Source organism: Arachis hypogaea, chromosome 13 (assembly GCF_003086295.3).
Source record: "Arachis hypogaea cultivar Tifrunner chromosome 13, arahy.Tifrunner.gnm2.J5K5, whole genome shotgun sequence".
Taxonomy (NCBI): domain Eukaryota; kingdom Viridiplantae; phylum Streptophyta; class Magnoliopsida; order Fabales; family Fabaceae; genus Arachis; species Arachis hypogaea.
Window position 1 is genome coordinate 33,902,324 of NC_092048.1, and position 18,066 is coordinate 33,920,389.

Genomic DNA, 18,066 nt, shown 5'->3' on the forward strand with positions numbered 1-18,066 from the left:
TCTTATAAAATGTTGAGTTAGAGAATTTTATGTTAATTATAGTTGTAATTATCTTGTTAGATTGGAAATTGGTTGAGAAGTGGAATTAATTTGAGGATATGGGAGCTTGAGATCGATTTTGGAAGCTAGGTTCTTCGGTGAGGGGCTGTGTTGATAAGCTTGTGGTGCGGAAATGCTTGAAGTGTTCTGGGTTTATCGAAAAATTGGCCAAAGTATGGTTTTGATTTCTTGTATCTAAAATATAATATATTGTGAAAACCTAGGCTAGAGACCCTAAGATAGAAAATGAATCATTGATGTTGTTGTTGGTTGGGATTGAGTATTATGAATGTGATTATTGAGTTGGAGGCTGTGATTGAGATTCCTATGAATAATGCGTGTGTACCCTTATGTGTTATATTGGTTGATATGCATATTGATTAGTGAATTTGAAGTTGTTGTTGGTACTATGTTGGTGATGAAGTTGACGTTGTGTTGATAATGATGAATGATGAGGTATATTTGATATTGTTTGGACTTGAATCATTGAATGGAGATTGATGAAAAGGGAGAGTTTTGATGCTGTTGTGGTGAGGATGGGTTAGTTTTGAAATGGTTTGAAAATGGTAGGTTTTTGAAAGTAGAGGTTTGTAATTTAATGAAATTTATGATTTTTGGCCAAATTTGATGTTGTATAAATTGGCCTCTGGACTCTCGATTTTTATCAAACTTATTTAGAAAGAAAATTGGATTCGAGAGGTTTACACCGTTCAAAGAACGGAGGAAAATTAATTTAAAACGAGAAAGTTATGCGCGTTCAAAGTTTGGTGTGCAAAACAGGCATTTTGGGACTTAGCAGCTTTTTGCTTTTGCTGCTAAGCCCACATACGCGGAGCCCCTCTATACGCGGATGGTGGTCTCTGTCCAAAGCCTCCGCGTACGTGGCTGAGTGGCGCGTACGCAGAATGGGCGACTTTTTAAATGATGCATAAGCGGGCGTAGTGATGCGTACGCGAGTCCCCTGTTTCTTCAAACTTCAATTTTTTTTTTTATTTTTAATGCATTCCTCCAGCTTTCAAAACCCTTTTTACTCTTGTTTAAAGGCTAAATGATGAATTATGGGTAGCGAAGTATGGTTAGGCCTATGAGGGAGATGACTTGTTGGTGAAGGAAGAAGTAAAGTGAGTTAATGACATGTGAGTATTTGAGAGGGGGTATAAAGGTGGTAATGAGATATAATGGGTGTGATTGGAGAGTGTGCTGGACACTATATCCCTGGTAGACAGTGACTGTGGCTATGGTTGGCTAATTGAGGAAGCATAATGATATTGAATGTATGAATGTGAATGATTATGAAAGAATATGATATTGAAGTCTGATTGAGATTGTTGATCATGAGTATGTTGAGTTTTCTCTCTGTTGTAAGGTGTGTCGGATACTATATTCCATGAGTGTGACGGGAAATATATCCCAAGAGTGTGGGAGCACCTTACCTTGGGAAGTGTGTCGGGTACTATATCCCATGAGTGTGACGGGCACTATATCCCGAGAGCGTGGCGGGCACTATATCCCAAGAGTATGGGAATACTTTGTCCCAGGAAATGCGATGAGCACTATATCCCATGAGTGTGACGGACACTATATCCCGAGAGTGTGACGGGTATTATATCCCAAGAGTGTGGAGGCATGTCAGAGAGAGAATATCTGAGTTAGCTACCGGGTGTGTTAGGTTTTGGGAAGGTAACCGACACGTGAGCTCACGGCCAATAGGAAAGTCATGCATCATATGTATTTTTCTAATTGCTTTGGTTTTCTTTCTTGGGATTGCCTTCTTGTTATTTCATGCTTAACTGTTATGTGTTCTGTTTGCTGTAACTGTGAACTACTTGTATTTTCTTTGTGTGCATTGTTTGTGTGTGTATCGGCTTCGAAGGATTGGAGGAAAGGTGATGAACTTAGGGGTTAAGTTAGAAATTGAGATAAAATTAAGAACCTTAGATAGTCTACCCTGTTTACGGTTTTAAATTTTAGTTTTAAGTCTGAATCTGTTGTTGGGAGTTCTAGGATCGCCTTCGGCTTTCCTGGGACATTATATGTTAGAGATGTGGGCATTGTTACTATGCTGAAAACCTCTGATTCTCATTCCATAATGTATTGTTATTTTTTAGATGCAGGTCGGGAGGCACCCTTGTGAGCATTTGGGACTCGGGCAAGCAAAGCATATTTTTGGGACTTATGTTTTATATTGTATCTTGTACTTCTACCCTAGATTTCTCCTATATGTATATATACTGGTGTGTCCCTCTTAGAGGTTGATGTGGAGAAACAGGCTGTTATATTTTATCTTTTGGGTTGATATGGGTATGTATATATATGTATATATGCTCTGGCCGGTTTTAACTTCGCAAGCCGGGTCAAAAGCTTTGCTATCTGTACCTTAGAACTCTTTTGTATATACCAATGATTAGTGTAGTCATATCTTGCTTCGTTTATGTTAACCTTTACGTGAGTATTGTGCTTTTCGATTTAACGCTTTTGTTTAATATCTTCCTTCAAAAGGCTCCTAGATAGAAATTATTTTCAACTATTACATATATATAATTTTACTTTTAGAGGTCGTAGCACCTCACCACTTCTGTTTTACATCCTAGGTGTAAAGTTTTGTGTGGTAGGGTGTTACATTATGATATCAGAGTAGTTCGTTCCTGTAGAGCCTGGAGAATAGACTAACTATGCTTCTGAGTATTCTCTGGCTGTGTGTACATGCTATTTAGGATGTCTGCTTAACATATATAGCATAAATGTTCATGAACATTACCTTTGGAGATTCGAAGCACTAGACTTTAGATATTAAGACTGATCACCTTAATATCAATTGGTCGATGTGGACAAGACCCAAACGGTGTCTCGTGGACGCGAGCGAGGTTATCCGGTTGATTCTTATGGCCGCTCTAGAGAAGATGGCTACCATTACGTGAGCTACTACTGAGAGGATGACACATCCAAACTGGGAACAGTGATGAAGGCGGTAATGGACCTGACGGAGATTGATAGTTTCGAGGGTGAGGTATTCGGAGAGTGCTTCCATCTACTTTCTTTAGTAACCAAAATTTTCGAGGGGCAAAAATTTCTGTTAGGGGGGTAGGATGTAAAATATGAGAAATTAATGAATAATTATCAAATAAATCAATTATTAATGCAAGAAATAGAAAATAAAATTTTATAATTTAATGAGGTAGAATTAATTAAAATAGAAATTTTGACACTAGTTTCAAAGAATTTGGCCAAAGATTAGGCCGAACAGGTCAAATCGAACGAACCGGACCCGTATTAGGCTCAAGGCCCAACCAAGCCTCATTAAACAAAAAGAGCTCAGCATCCTCTTCTCCCCCTCATACGCAATTCATGCTGAAATGGGAAAGGGAACAATGAACACAAAACCTAACCCTTATTCTTACTTCAAATCAAGATAACTTTTGATTCAGAACTCTGATTGCTGCACCGTTTGCGGCCACGCGATCAGGGCGTCGAGCTCTACAAAGCCCAATCATTAATTAGATATAGAATCCAATTCCCAATTTCAGATTCTCTCCTTCCCAATTTCGAAATTCAATGTGTATCCATTTTGAATCTTGTTTAATTTTGGTGTTTAGGTTCAAGTTAACTTGCGAGTTTTGTTGGGTTTAGCTCACTTGAGTTGTGGACAAGGTAAGCTTCCTCAATTTCCTTGTGAAATATTGAGTTAGAGAATTCTATGTTAATTATAGTTGTAATTATGTTGTTAGATTGGAAATTGGTTGAGAAGTGGAATTAATTTGAGGATATGGGAGCTTGAGATCGATTTTGGAAGCTAGGTTCCTCGGTGAGGGGCTGTGTTGATAAGCTTGTGGTGCAGGAACACTTGAAGTGTTCCAGGTTTATAGCAAAATTGGCCAAGGTATGGTTTCGGTTTCTCGTATCTAAAATATAATGTATTGTGAAAACTTAAGCTAGAGACCTTAAGATAGGAAATGAACCGTTGATGTTGTTGTTGGTTGGGATTAAGTATTATGAATGTGATTATTGATGTGGTATATTGGATATTATTTGGACTTGAATCATCGAATGGAGATTGATGACAAGGGAGAGTTTTGATGCTGTTGTGGTGAGGATGGGTTAGTTTTGAAATGGTTTGGAAATCGTAGGTTTTTGAAAGTGGAGGTTTGTAATTTAATGAAAGTTATGATTTTATACCAACTTTGACGGAGTATAACTTGGCCTTCGAACTCCTGATTTTTTCCAAACTTGTTAGAAAGAAAATTGGATCCGAGAGGTTTACACAGTTCGTAGAACGGAGGAAAAATGTTTTAAAACGAGAAAGTGATGCGCGTTCAAAATTTGGTGTACAAAACAGGAATTTTGGGACTTAGCAGCTTTTTGCTTTTGCTGCTAAGCCCGCGTACAGGAGCCCCCTCTATACACGGATGGTGGTCTCTACCCATAGCTTCCACGTATGCAGCTGAGTGGCGCGTATGCAGAATGGGCGACTTTTTAAATGATGCATAAGCGGGCGTAGTGATGTGTACGCGAACCCCCTGTTTCTTCAAACTTTAATTTTTTATTTTTAATGCATTTCTCCAACTTTCAAAACCATTTTTACTCTTGTTTAAAGCCTAAATGATGAATTATGGGTAGCGAAGTATGGTTAGGCCTATGAGGGAGATGACTTGCTGGTGAAGGAAGAAGTAAAGTGAGTTGATGAAATGTGAATATATGAGAGAGGGTATAAGGGTGGTAATGAGATATAATGGGTGTGATTAGAAAGTGTGTCGAGCACTATATCCCTGGTAGACAGTGATTGTGGCTATGGTTGGCTAATTGAGGAAGTATAATGATATTAAATGTATGAATGTGGATGATTATGAATGAATATGACATTAAAATCTGATTGAGATTGTTGATCATGAGTATGTTGAGTTTTCTCTCTGTTGTAAGGTGTGTCGGACACTATATCCCATGAGTGTGACGGGCACTATATCCCGAGAGCATGGCGGGAGTTATATCCCAAGAGTGTGGGAGCACCTTACCCTGGGAAGTGTGTCGGACACTATATCCCATGAGTGTGATGGGTATTATATCCCGAGAGCGTGATGGGCATTATATCCCGAGAGCGTGGCGGGCACTATATCTCAAGAGTGTGGGAACACTTTGTCCCAGGAAATGCGAAGGACACTATATCTCATGAGTATGACGGATACTATATCCCGAGAGTGTGACGGGCACTATATCTTAAGAGTGTGGAGGCTTGTCAAAGAGACAATATCCGAGTTAGCTACCGGGTATATTAGGTTTTGGCAAAGTAACTGACACGTAAGCTCACCACCAGTAGAAAAGGCATACATCATATGCATTTGTCAGTTTGCTTTGGTTTGCTTTCTTGTGATTGCCTACTTGTTATTTCATGCTTAACTGTTATGTGTTCTGTTTGCTGTAACTATGAACTACTTGTGTTTTCTTTGTGTGCATTGTTTGTCTGTGTATCGACGTTCAGAGGATTGGAAGAAAGGTGATGAATTTAGGGGTTAAGTAGAAATTGAAGAATAGCTCTCACCATCTCAATTATTTATTTATTTATTATTATTATAATTTCTTTTGATTATTATAATTATTATTGATAAACATCTCTTAAGACCTTATGAACAACTAAACAAATCCTAAGCTTTTTTATATGAAGAAGAAATTAAATTAAATTTGTTGCTAAAATATCGATATTAAATATAAATCTTTCGAGAAATAATCAGTAACTTATACAAGGAAAGAATTAATTATATTTTTTATATGATCTCATCTCATCTTGTATTATAGATAGACTACTTTTCTTTTTATAATTTTGAATTTATTTTATTTAATTTATATATTAGCGGTCAATCAATTAAATTACAAATTTTTTTATAAAAATCATATATTTTAGAATTCAATACTATTTTTGTTTCAATTGCAAAATTTTATACATTTAAATTTTGTACGAATCGATTCAGATTCTCTCCAAATTCTTTTTCAAAAATTATAAATGAAGAGTTTAATATATATTTAAACTATACTATCTAATCATAATTTTTATACTGCTTAAGCTTTGGTTGACTTAAGCGAAAAAAATCTTTTGTAAGTTAACCTAGCTAAGAATCTACATCTAAAGTTAGCACCTCTTTAACACAATTGTTGGTAAACAAAGAAAAAATATTTTAATATTTAGATTCAATGAATCATATGAGAAAATAGTTAGTAGAATACACCTAAGCTTGGATTACTGACCAGGAAAATCTGAATTACGTTTCTATCATTTGAAAATAAAATATTCTCTAATTTTCTCCATTACAGATCAACTTATTACATTATGTGACGAGCTTACAAATACTTCAAGATAAAACTATGAGATAACAAATAGACTAAAACAAACATTAAAACACTGAATACAAGTTTCCGATAAATAAAAGTAAAAGTAAAGAATGAAAATATAAATCATAATTAAATTACACAATAAAAATGCAAAAATCCACAAAATACTATTAGATGCTGCTGCCTAACATTTAGCCTCAGTGAAAAGTAAAGGTTGTTCCATCAGTAATAAGCATGTTCTGGATCGCACTTCAGAATTTTGCACATTATTCCGCGGTGGTACTACCACCTTCAACCCACTGTTGAAACCCTGAAACAGAATTTTTTTACACTTTTTCTCAAGCCTTCAAAGCAATGAAATAGGTTGCTTTTGTAAAATTCCAAGAACCACATAACCAAGCACCTTGCTTAAAATGAGTTGAAAATATCCCACTTTCAAATATTTTAACTCAATTCAACTCAGTGAGCTGTGCTCTCCTTTCAGCAGCTTTTTTCCTGATAAATATGCCCCATCTCAATGCTGCTTTGAGCTTAAGCCATCCAACAACAGCTTTCCCTGATGACTTTCCCTGATCCTCGGCAAACGAATGATACATTTGAGGCTCATACTGCAGGCTGTAGGTGTATGAACCTTCATTAGACTGACTGAAATTGGTCGACATACTGACTCCAGCATTAATAGTCTTCAGCAACCTCTGCATATCATCACTCTCCAACATCTCTGAACTCCTAAGACGGAGTTCTTCGGCAACAATGTCTTCCAGTCCTTGTGAATTTCTCGGCCTAGACCAATCTCCCGAGAAATATGTACCTTCAACTTCAGGATTTTCGCCCGGTAGGTAGTTCATGATGCCAGAAAATGCTAGTTGAGAGTTATTCACTGATGTCCCTACCATGTCATTATTGGATCTTTCAAACTGGTAATCAGTTAAATCAGAACTTGAGGAGTAGTTATTCGCTATTTGCAAAGGTTGATTTTGTAAAGAGGGTACATATGGCAGCCTATTCTTTGCAGATGTGTGCGGTTGCTGCCCTGTGACATCATTATGATTAATTATAGAAGATACAGATCTTGATCCCTTTCTGGAATTCATAAGAGAATTTAAGACTTTTCCATCATATTCAATAACTTGGTTCCAATTGTCATATGCTTTCTTCACCAAGGAATCCACAGACATCTGTAATAGAAATTATATATAATTGAGTGAATTTAGTTACCAGTCAGATAAATGATCAAATTAAATGCTTTCAAATTTTAATTAGTACAGAAAACTGACCTTCTGATTTGGAGTAAGTGATTCCAAAGTGCAGAATTGCCCCTCAGCAATGAGGCCTCTCAACTCATATATATGGTTGAACACAATGCCAGTGCTGTGGGTTTCATCAGTGTAGTAAACGAAAAGCTTACCACCCAAGACACATGTCTTGGCATGCTCCACAGTATTCTCCCACATCCTGTTCGACATTCCGCTTCCGAGTGTCTGTAGCAAAAGGTGCCAAATAAGGAAATTTCTAGAAAGAAGTTTCAGGAGTAAATAAAGGGGAAAAAAACTGTCTAAGAGATGATATGGATGTTTAGAACATATGTCATTGAATTCTTACGCTTCTTAACCTCTGTGGATCCCGAACAAGAAGACGCAGGAAATCTTCTACAGTTACTATTTTTGCTTGAATCAATTTTTTGTGAAGTGCACCGTCCTTAGCTATGCGATCCAGTCGCCAAACTTCATCATGCAAAGCAGGTGGATAGTGTTTCTTGTACACTGCAAGTTACAGAAAATGATTTGCTTAGAGAAATTTTAAGGAAACAAGACTTGTCCAAAGCCTAAATACTGAAAAACTTTACCATACCAATCAGAAGTTCAGAAGGTTGTAGTCATACATCAAATCAAAGAAGAAACAGTTTAGAAAAGGAAGAGTTCAATTATGTAGAGTATCTTTGCATCATTTTTCATCTCCAGGTTGTTTTTCTACAGTTAGATTGTAGGATATTGCTTGCTGATTTAATAAAATGCAAAGGAAACATGCCAACTACAGATAGAATTTTACATCTTCCATATTCTTATGTCTGTGGTTTGAGATACAGATCGTTTATTATATTTTACATGTTATCTGCTATATGGTGTACACACACACCTGCAAATTTTTCCGCATATAATGAAAATCCATTAATTTTAAAAAATCAGAGTAAGATGCAAAAGTCAATTTTTGTTTTCTTTTACGAGTTTTGCAATCCATGCCTTGCAATTGCAGTTTTAATTATCAAATTTCTCCAAGCTGGACAGGCACAAAATTTATTTTATCATCAAAAGAACAAAGGAAAAACATTCGAAAAACTCACATTCTCCTCTATGATCTTTAACAGCAAAGGCTTCAGTCTTTCCCTCGCGAACACGGATTCCCTCACAATACCCAGGAGCTACTTTAACACCAAGCCTGAATTTTCTACTTCTAATCCAGCTAGAATTGTCAGTGAAAGTAAGATCACCTAAGGTTCCTACGCCTTCCTTTAGGCTAACTTGCAAATCTCCAGTGAGAAGTGGCCTTTTCCCTTCACGTTCCTTCACTTCGTGGCTTTCAAAGTGCTCTATTGTCCATTCATCATCACTTTCCTCATTAAAGTCACCCTCAAGAACCACAACATTCAACTTGGCGACTGATTCTGGTCCAACTTGAACCACATTGCCCGTGTTGGGATCTAGCAGCACAACATGGATGGCTGCTCCTTGCTCTCCATCCACCTTCCCACCTGTGAACAAGTGAGGTGGCATTCTTGTTCGGAAATGAAGCTGCAAATTCTTTGCCTTTGGACCTTCAATTCTTGATGGAAAAGATCTAATGCAAGCTAAATGTAAGTAATTCATGCTTAACAGAAAATTCATCAAAATAAATTGCTTATCATAACCTGCAGAAAAGTATTACAAAAAGTGGAGAAGTTTGACTTAGAAATTTGAATATGAGGCTGGAACACACCTTTCAGCCAGTTTAGCAGGGCCTAGTTTTGCCAAAGCACGCTCCACTTCTTCACTGACCTATATAGTTCATAAGAGTTAGAAGAATTAAAACGGTACCTTACAAAACATCATAAGGACTGAAGATCTTGATTACTTTAAATGATTCTTCCATATACAGCTACGTCCAAATAAAACAATAAATTTAATATTGAATTCTTTAGATCAAACAAAAAACCAATAATGCTTCAAATCAAGTGAAGAGTGTTAGCCTCAATTTGTTCTGAAAACTATTATAAACTCAATTCTGTTTTAAACAAGTATTCATGCATTGTGGGAGTGGTCTAGTGGGGAGGGGTTTGGTTAGTATGCAACGCACAACATTAAATATTTTTGTAGGTGTGATTAATTGCAGATTATATATATATATATATATATATATTGACAAATATGCAAGATTTAATACAAAGGAAGAAACTATAACTCACAATTTTTCTGAGTAGAGGTTCCAGAGATGAGCAAAGTCTCTGCAGACTATCTACCTTCAAAGCTTCCACAATCACACTATAAATTTTAAGTAAATCAATGGAGTTAGTTCGAGGAAGCATGAATTATGGAACATATACGGAATTAAAATTAACATGTTTAAATTGAAATAATCAACCAATGAGATTTATTATCTTGTCAAAATATCCAACATACAGGGTTGTTCCGAAAGTTCAAATTGCTACTTTTGCATTAGATTAGAGAGTTCAACAATCAAGCCTCACGAAAAAATGATCAGACAACTGCTTTAGTGTTATCAAGATCCATTAGACACAAGTCAACATCAATAGCAATGTATATCATACACACAAAAAATGTAATTAGATTGTTAATAAACAACACAAGAAAAATCCGGGTCTATTAACAAGTGGATATAGAAAAGCTTTAAAATTCTGGGAGGAGTTTACAAGCCAACATGAGATTAGACACCGTATTTGACGGTGCATATCCGATCGTATAGCCTCCTCCCGAAAAAATAAAAGGAAAAAAACATAATAAGAAGTTTGATAATACAGTTTAGGTTCTTAACCAATAATAATTAAATTAATTAACAACTTAGCCAAGAGCAGAGACTGAAACACTTGAATTTGTATTGCAACATAGAGTACCTTGCTAAACCAGGTAGTTTAGGCTTCTTTGGCTGTGTTAATCGATCATCACCCTCCTCAACCAAGTCATACCCTCTCTTCTCCACTCTATTGTTCTTGGAACTTTCCATTTCTAGAACTTATCCAATTCCGATAATATCTTTGAATGATTTCTAAATTTGGAAACTTACTAGTCTTTCTTTGTCTTAGTGATCCGTATAGAAGAACATGTGTACCTAAGAAGCTTCCCAGAAGCACAACAGTGGAGGAAGTAAAACTAAAAATCTTGTTAGGGCTAATTGCTAAACCTTAACACTTTTTGAGTTCTGAAACCGATCCAAAAAAGAAAAGAAACAAGGAGGGCAAGATTGTTGCCTTGGCAATAGCTTAGTGGGATCTAGGATTAGGACATAAAAGGTAAAATACCTATGGTGGGTCACTGTAGCATGGATCTAACAATGAATAAATCTTTAATCTACACATAGTGCTCGTATTTTAATTAATTAATTAATTTAAAGTGTCTTTCTTTATTGGAATTTCATAATACATTATTCATAATTGATATGATTGCAGGTCACAGCTGGGTTGGGGTCTTGTGTGTGCATGAACGTTGAAAAAAAAAAATACTGAAAGCGCGTTTCGCGGTGTCTCACTTGTGTCATTGACTTCGTCATTTGCTAGTGTTAGGTTGAATAGACATAATTACCCACGCATGTTTTCCTTAATTACGTTTATCTATTCAGCGTCGCCTGTCATTTACGTTTTATAATAAAATATTATTTTACTCTCTAATCTTTTGACATAAATTATAATTTGGTTCTTAATATTTTAAATGTCATATTTAAAAAAAAAAATTAAGTAGATTTAATATTATTTTATCGTTAAATTTGACACGAATAATTTATAAAATGATTAACGTAGATATTAACAATGTTATTGTTAAGTCATATATTCTTTCGTATATTAGAAAAACATAATCAAAATATTCTTGTAACATTTTTTTATGTCAATCTCTTTTTTGTAAAAAAAATTTCAAATCCAATCAATTAATCATTAGCACTCTAGAATAAAAAAAAAAAACAATTACGTTGGTGATCGTTTGTGGATTGATTTACTTATGTACCGAAATTAAACGTTATTTGCTCTTTAATATGCTAATTGTTTGTTCAAATTTAATTGTGGGACAATATTGAATATATTTAAAACTTTTTGAGACTAAAATAAAAAATTTAAATTTTTTTAGGACTGAAATAAGACATCTAAAATGTTAGGCACCATATTAAGACTTGATCTAAATGCTAGGAACCAAAATAATATTTTACTCTAAAAAATATTGATGTTATTCGTACAATAATTCATTTAAGGAAAAAGAGTCAACGTCATTCATTGGTTATTCTAAGACCATGGATGATCCATCCAATAATGCTTTTTTTGAGACACATTAATCCATAATTTCATATAAGGCGTAATATGGATCATATATTAGCTGAATTTTGCCTAAATCTAGATGAAATCTATTCAAATTATGTAAGATTTTCTATAACGCTGTTAAAAAAAAAGGCTTATTATACACTTATATATGCTATCATCTAACTCTAATCATATACTTGATCCAACGCTCATTTTAGCGTCAAATTCCTTACAAGTAACCCCACCATTGGTTCATTGGATGGTCGTCAATTAGAAGTTTGTCATTCTCCTTCGAGATAACCTAGTCAACATCCAAGTTAACAATTATGCTATTTGTCGAAACTTGCACTAGTGATTCCAAAATCACCACCTACTATCACTAATATGATTATAAATCTCTCATGTCAACTTACACAAGTATGGTAGGACGTGTCAGTGACAAGCCTCAAAACCAAAACCTTAAACCACCTCGTTGTCTTAGAACCAGTGACAGCCATCATAACATTTTACAAAACCAACAATGAGACTCCCAAATCCAATCACAAGTAGTACAAAAAGTTGAGGACCAAGCTTGAAAGCATGTGTGGGTCTTGGAAAATATCATGCGCGAGGAGCATGAACTCTAAGAACACTCCCCAATGGACGATTAGGGAAGAGTTTCCTAAGGGGAAGCCTCATAAGCAAGCAGTGGACTAAGGGGAAGGGTCTCCTTCCCATTTTTTGGGGAGATCTTTGTTGACGAAATCCTAAAAAATTCTACCACCCTACTACATGAATGCTTACGATGGAATCACCAACCCACAACACTAAAAGCTGACCGTAATTGTAGAATACTCCCGGAAGATTCCCTCTATAGAAGAATAGTCAAGGCATGACTAACGCCCCACTAAAGACACTCGAAGCACTTGCTACACACTATTGAATATTCATTAGCCCTGCTATACAGCAAAGGGCACTAGACAGAGTGAATCCTAACTCTTTACCCTTTGTTGTGCTCTAGAGCTTCTTAAGTCAAGATTTTAGTGCAAGTATTACCAAACCGATGGGCATGACGCAAAGGATTGCAAAGACTTTTCCTGATGGGTTGAATAAGGGCTTAAGAATGAAGAATTTCAGGAATATCTCGCTAGACATAGTAAACACGAAAAAAAATACTAAGAAAAGATAAGACGATAAGGAAGACTCATTTTCCATAGATGACAAAGAGCCCAAAATCAAAATTGGCCAAAAAGAGATTGACATGATCTCTAAAGGCTTCTTGGGAGAAGGAAATCCAACCTCAAATAAACCAACAAGAAAAGACAATCTCACTGCCTCCACATTGAACCTATGCCCAAAGCACTCCATTCCAAACCCCATCTAGCATTTGAGCTAATCGAGGGTCCCAGATTCGCCAATGAGCACCTTGTAATCTCAGGCTCTCAGCCGTTGTTGAAAACACCAAGATGCACATATTGTTCATTGTTCAATGAAGCTTGGCAAACATAAATTTTACCGGTGCTTTAACTCTCCATGCTTATCTGATAGTGAGTTGGAACTCCATAATGACAAACTCATTGGAATTTTGGGACAAAGAATAATTACGGATGTGTATATCCCTTTGTGGACCACACTTAGAAGTTTACACTACATAATAAAAGTCAAGAATGAAATTGTAAGTTGTCAATTATGACTTAGGATACAACGTCATTATGAGAGTTCTAAAATCTTCAACTAGTTCTGCATAAGAATGGCCACATCCCTGCTCAGCATAAAATTCTTCATTAACGAAATATTAATGGAAATCATCAAAAGGGATATAATAATTAGAGGGACGTGTCATAACGCTATCCTCCTTAGAAAATGAAAAATGCCAATCTAGAAGCTAGAAAGACCTAAATTTGTGGTCGTACTCAAGTTAGCAGAGCTTGGTATACCAGAACGAAAAATAGCAGAGCGCCTAGAGCTAGAGGGAGAATTAGAAACTATCCAAGTTGAAAAATAAAAGGAGGAAACAAACATGATCTCAAAACACCACCCACATGAGAGTATTAATTGTAATCATCTACTCTTTCATGAGAGTTTTAATTTTTGTTCTTGTAAGTGTCACAAATTGTAAGGAAATAGTTGAGACTTTGATGCAATTCCAACATATAATCTTGAACTTTTCATATTGGACATTCTCATAACCAAGTACAGTCTCTCTGGCAACCTTAAGAGCTCTATTTATCATCTTCGGATGAACCTGAACATTCAAATCCTGCTTGAGGTGTTCCATGGCCTCCCTTGGTGTCAAATTGTGTTGAGTTGCTAGACGTTTAACTAACTTGTCAGTCACCCACACCCTATCATCCAAATTACTCCCATAATTCCTTCCACAATTATGTTCATCATGAAAAGTCTTAACCTCAAAAGACAGTGTAGCAGAATTCTTAGCAATATATCAACCAAGAATATGTCTCTTTGGCACACCTAGCTCTAACCCTCTCTTTTTCATTCTTAATGTACATGCAGTCCCTGCTTTTTCACACAAAAATATTCTTCAAAGCCATCTTAAACCTCTCTATTGTTGCAAATTGAATTTTCATATCAAACCTCACATTTCCATATTCATTCTCCTCATTAAAATCAGAACCAACAACAACCTTTTCATCCTATGAAGACACAAGGGTAGTAATAAATTATCTCCTCCTCAGACTCATTACCACTATTCGGTTCTCTAACACCTGCCCTTACTGGCCCATTATGTATGCCCACATCCTCAGTAGCCCCTTTTGAGACATGAGACCTAACTCCTGCACCAGGTTCAACTCCACTTGCACTTGACCCATTAAGTCATGTTCCATTATTTCCTAAACTATTTGCACTTGACTTACTTGCACCTCACCCACTATCCATAGCCCTCCTTAAAACATGTCTCTTTCTCCTCTTTCCATCATACTTCTTTGAGGATTTTCATGATGACTACTTCTTTTTCAGTGAGACCTTGGTCTTCTTTGGTGTACTAATCTTTTTCTTTTTCTTTCTATTTTCTCTTAATGATTTTGAATCACTGTTCTCACTCAAGAGCTAGGTGGGAGGGAGATTTGTATGCTTCATTCTCTGTACTTTCATAACTAACATATGAAGAAGAAGATGACTCTGTCTCTACAATCACATGTTCTTCACTAACAAGATGCTCAAAAACATATAAAACTCCTTTGTATCCTCATTGTTCAGGGTGCAATCACACATGTCGTTAATCTCCTTGTCACCCTTCAAAATGTGCAATCCAAGCTCTATGTTAGAGCAACTAGGGTCCAACTAATAAATAGTCTTATATTCCAAAATACCTTAAGCTCTTAAGTAATTCTTCTATGTCCTTCTTATTCACAAAATCAATATCCATGGGAGAAAATATTCTCACCTTTCCATTTCTGTAATGTAAAACTCCACTTCCATGTCTAACAAATCTACCACCATGATGAAACACATGTACAACAACACAAACATCTACATCACATTCAAAACTGACATTATATAACATTCATAATATGGACCAACAAAAATTTGAAACTTCAACATACAAAATGCAGTCGCCTCTGGAAGCTTACTCTTTCAAACCTTAACTCGCAAGTCATCAACATCAGGTGTGTTTTTGGAAGGAATGAAGATGAAGAGTTTCTCTTGGTTAGGGTAAAGTATAAATGATGAAAGCAAATGATGGATTTTATGAAAATATAACCAAGCAAGACAATGCCATTTTTGAACTCTAGGGGGTCGATTTGTCCCAGTTAGGTGTTAATAATATCCATGTGATTAAAAACTTAACATGTCATTATTCCACTGTCTCCCAACCAGTTTCAGGGTCTGTCATAACCATTTCCATGTCTAGTTGGGGTTCGATTGGTCAATTTCCAATCTTCAGGGGGCACTTTGTCTGGCAAACAAATGATTGGAGACCAGAATGGGCATTTACTTTTTAATTTTTTAAAAACATATATACAGGATATTCGGTCCTTAACTATTTATTTGAATACCTATTATATGATTAAATTTTAATATATGTATTAAATGATATAAAAGAGTTTTTATTCAAACTAAAATTGAAGTAATAGTAATTAAATTTGTAGGATTATTTCAAACTAAAATACAGTAAAAAAATAAAAATAGAAAAATATCGTCAAAATTGAAAATACAAGTATACTACATGTAATCATATGAGGTGAAGCCGTCACCATCGTTGTCAGCTCCATCTTGAGGTCCTAGGGTGGTGGTGCTGGTGGTAGAATTAGCGGCCAAAGACTTGTTGATGTTACTGGAGGACATCTAGGTAGAAAAAGAGGCGACATGGCTGATGCACTGCTGGACAAGTTGCTCCCCAACTTCTTCCGCATGAAAGAGTATATCTTTGTGACTGTATTCTTCCACTGGTCTAGACCGAACTGATGGTGGACGATGGTCTCCTGGGGACTTCTGATATCCCCTTCGTATCTCTGGTGAGCATGCCCCCACTCGTCCCGCTTTTTCTGGTAGTGTGCCTCCAGCTCTGTGTATCTTGTCCAATATTGCTGAAACTCTCACTCCATGTCTTGTTGCAACTCTCTGTTAAGCAGTGTAACCAGCTCTCTGATATCTACACCTCCACTGGTAGTGAACTCAACATCAAAGAATCGCAGAGAAGTCATGATGGATTGATATCCCATGCCGTAGTCCCTGTTTCGCTTGCGGCTGCCAACTGTCTGCATCCATATCTCATCCTTATATATGGGTGGTGGCTCAGGGCCCTTGTGCAATCTGAGTCGCACTCTCTTCTTGGGCCTTGGCCAGTCAAAAGTTAAACTCAATCTGAAATCGAATAAAATTGAACACAATTTAAATAAACAAATGAATATAATTTATTGAGATATATTTCAGTTTACTAAACTTGCAGAAGCTTTCTCAGATCTCTTGTCAACCCACTTGGTACGGTCATCCTTCCTCGTGTGCATCCTTTGAAAGACCTCACTTTGACGAGGTTTGCAACCCAGCTCGATCTCCTATCCATTGGGTTTAGAATTTTAAGAAGTCATTATATTAGTTTCAACTTTATTAATAATAAAGTAAACATATTAAGTTAATAACTAAAATTTTAAATGATACGAACCATCTTCTTTCCTGTTGCGTTGTAGGTGGTAGACCTTTCGGTGTTCATGGATCCACTGGTCTTGGATGCTTGACTAGCTCGGGCATTAGCCCGGATCGCCCAATAATTCCTTATGTGCTAATACTCCTTTAGCTCGGCGAGAATATCGTCCAGGATTTAGTCTGCAGGAGCACCCTTGTTGTGGATGTCTTCTAGCATCTCCCAGATGCAATTGGTGGCTTTCACCCGCCAAGCATTGTACATCTTCTGCTCCTCTTTGTGGATGAACTCAAAGTGATCCTACAATATTAAACACAAGTGAATCAGAATAATATAAGTTTATAATTTGAAGTTAAAAAAAAAAACAGTTATTACCTTAAAAATTTGCCACCAAAGATGGCAAACGTGATCTTGAAAACCCAAGTAATCTTCTCTGTTCCCAATTTCGAAGGTCCCAACTGTTATTAAGCGAATAATTTTTACTACATATGCATATTAAATTATAAAATTAATTAAACCTATAAATATAAAATATACCAATCACCCCCATCCCACATTAGCCTTTGTCTAACAGGCTCTGTAGATGGGGCACCCTCTCCTGAGGCTCCAGTTGTCGACAATGTCGGTTGTGACTGCGGATTAGACAATGCCTGTGCCTGGGGTGGTGCCTGGGTCTGAATTGTAGCTATGGATGAGGCTGTGTCTGAGACTACGGCTGTGGAGGCATCTGGTGTATGTCACCCGCTGATGCCAAGGTATCTTTTGTTATTTTTAGGTTTCTTTTTATTTAGTTTTCTTAGAATTAAATAAAAGTTCTTATATTTTTTGTGGAGTTTTGACGACTAATCGTATGTTTGGAGTTGTTTTAAATCAGGATGAAATTAATAAGAAAACACAAGTGAACTTCAAATGAAGTTGGCGTCATGCTTCAAGAGGCCAAGCCCAGCGCCGAATCTCTGAGCTAGGCGCCCAAAATTGCAAGCCCAGTGCCCAGGACAGGTGCCCAGCACGCAGAACAGGCCCCCAGCGCCCTTGCTCCAAGTTGGGCACCCAACCACCAAGCCCAGCGCCAAGACTTGGCTGGGCGCCCAATTCTTCAAGCCCAACGCCCAAATCCGAAGCCAGTACCAAGCCC

At 36.6% G+C, this 18,066-nt stretch overlaps 2 protein-coding genes across 2 annotated transcripts; both read right to left on the reverse strand.

Moving 5' to 3' along the window:
• Positions 1-6,298: 6,298 nt before the first annotated feature.
• Positions 6,299-11,098, reverse strand: LOC112738004 (calmodulin-binding protein 60 E). Its single transcript, XM_025788217.3, has 7 exons — positions 10,460-11,098; positions 9,794-9,869; positions 9,328-9,386; positions 8,696-9,189; positions 7,957-8,117; positions 7,632-7,835; positions 6,299-7,532 (listed from the first exon to the last, which is right to left on the reverse strand). Exons 1-7 carry the CDS (start codon positions 10,567-10,569, stop codon positions 6,804-6,806), a joined length of 1,833 nt encoding a protein of 610 aa, XP_025644002.1. The 5' UTR covers positions 10,570-11,098; the 3' UTR covers positions 6,299-6,803.
• A 4,843-nt stretch (positions 11,099-15,941) lies between these two features.
• Positions 15,942-17,748, reverse strand: LOC112735875 (uncharacterized). The gene is made up of 5 exons (XM_072213384.1): positions 17,469-17,748; positions 17,307-17,389; positions 16,953-17,231; positions 16,769-16,845; positions 15,942-16,654 (listed from the first exon to the last, which is right to left on the reverse strand). The coding sequence occupies exons 3-5, from the start codon at positions 16,998-17,000 to the stop codon at positions 16,387-16,389; spliced, it is 393 nt and encodes a 130-aa protein (XP_072069485.1). The 5' UTR covers positions 17,001-17,231; positions 17,307-17,389; positions 17,469-17,748; the 3' UTR covers positions 15,942-16,386.
• Positions 17,749-18,066: the final 318 nt, after the last annotated feature.

Coding starts and splice junctions, on each gene's coding strand:
- LOC112738004 (XM_025788217.3), bottom strand. CDS start 10,569: ATGGAAAGTTCCAAGAACAATAGAGTGGAGAAGAGAGGGTATGACTTG. Junction 9,387..9,793: donor AACCTCTACTCAGAAAAATT/GTGAGTTATAGT, acceptor TGAACTATATAG/GTCAGTGAAGAAGTGGAGCG. Junction 9,190..9,327: donor CCTGCTAAACTGGCTGAAAG/GTGTGTTCCAGC, acceptor AGCTTGCATTAG/ATCTTTTCCATCAAGAATTG.
- LOC112735875 (XM_072213384.1), bottom strand. CDS start 17,000: ATGAACACCGAAAGGTCTACCACCTACAACGCAACAGGAAAGAAGATG. Junction 16,846..16,952: donor ACGCAACAGGAAAGAAGATG/GTTCGTATCATT, acceptor CCCAATGGATAG/GAGATCGAGCTGGGTTGCAA. Junction 16,655..16,768: donor AGGAAGGATGACCGTACCAA/GTGGGTTGACAA, acceptor ATTCGATTTCAG/ATTGAGTTTAACTTTTGACT.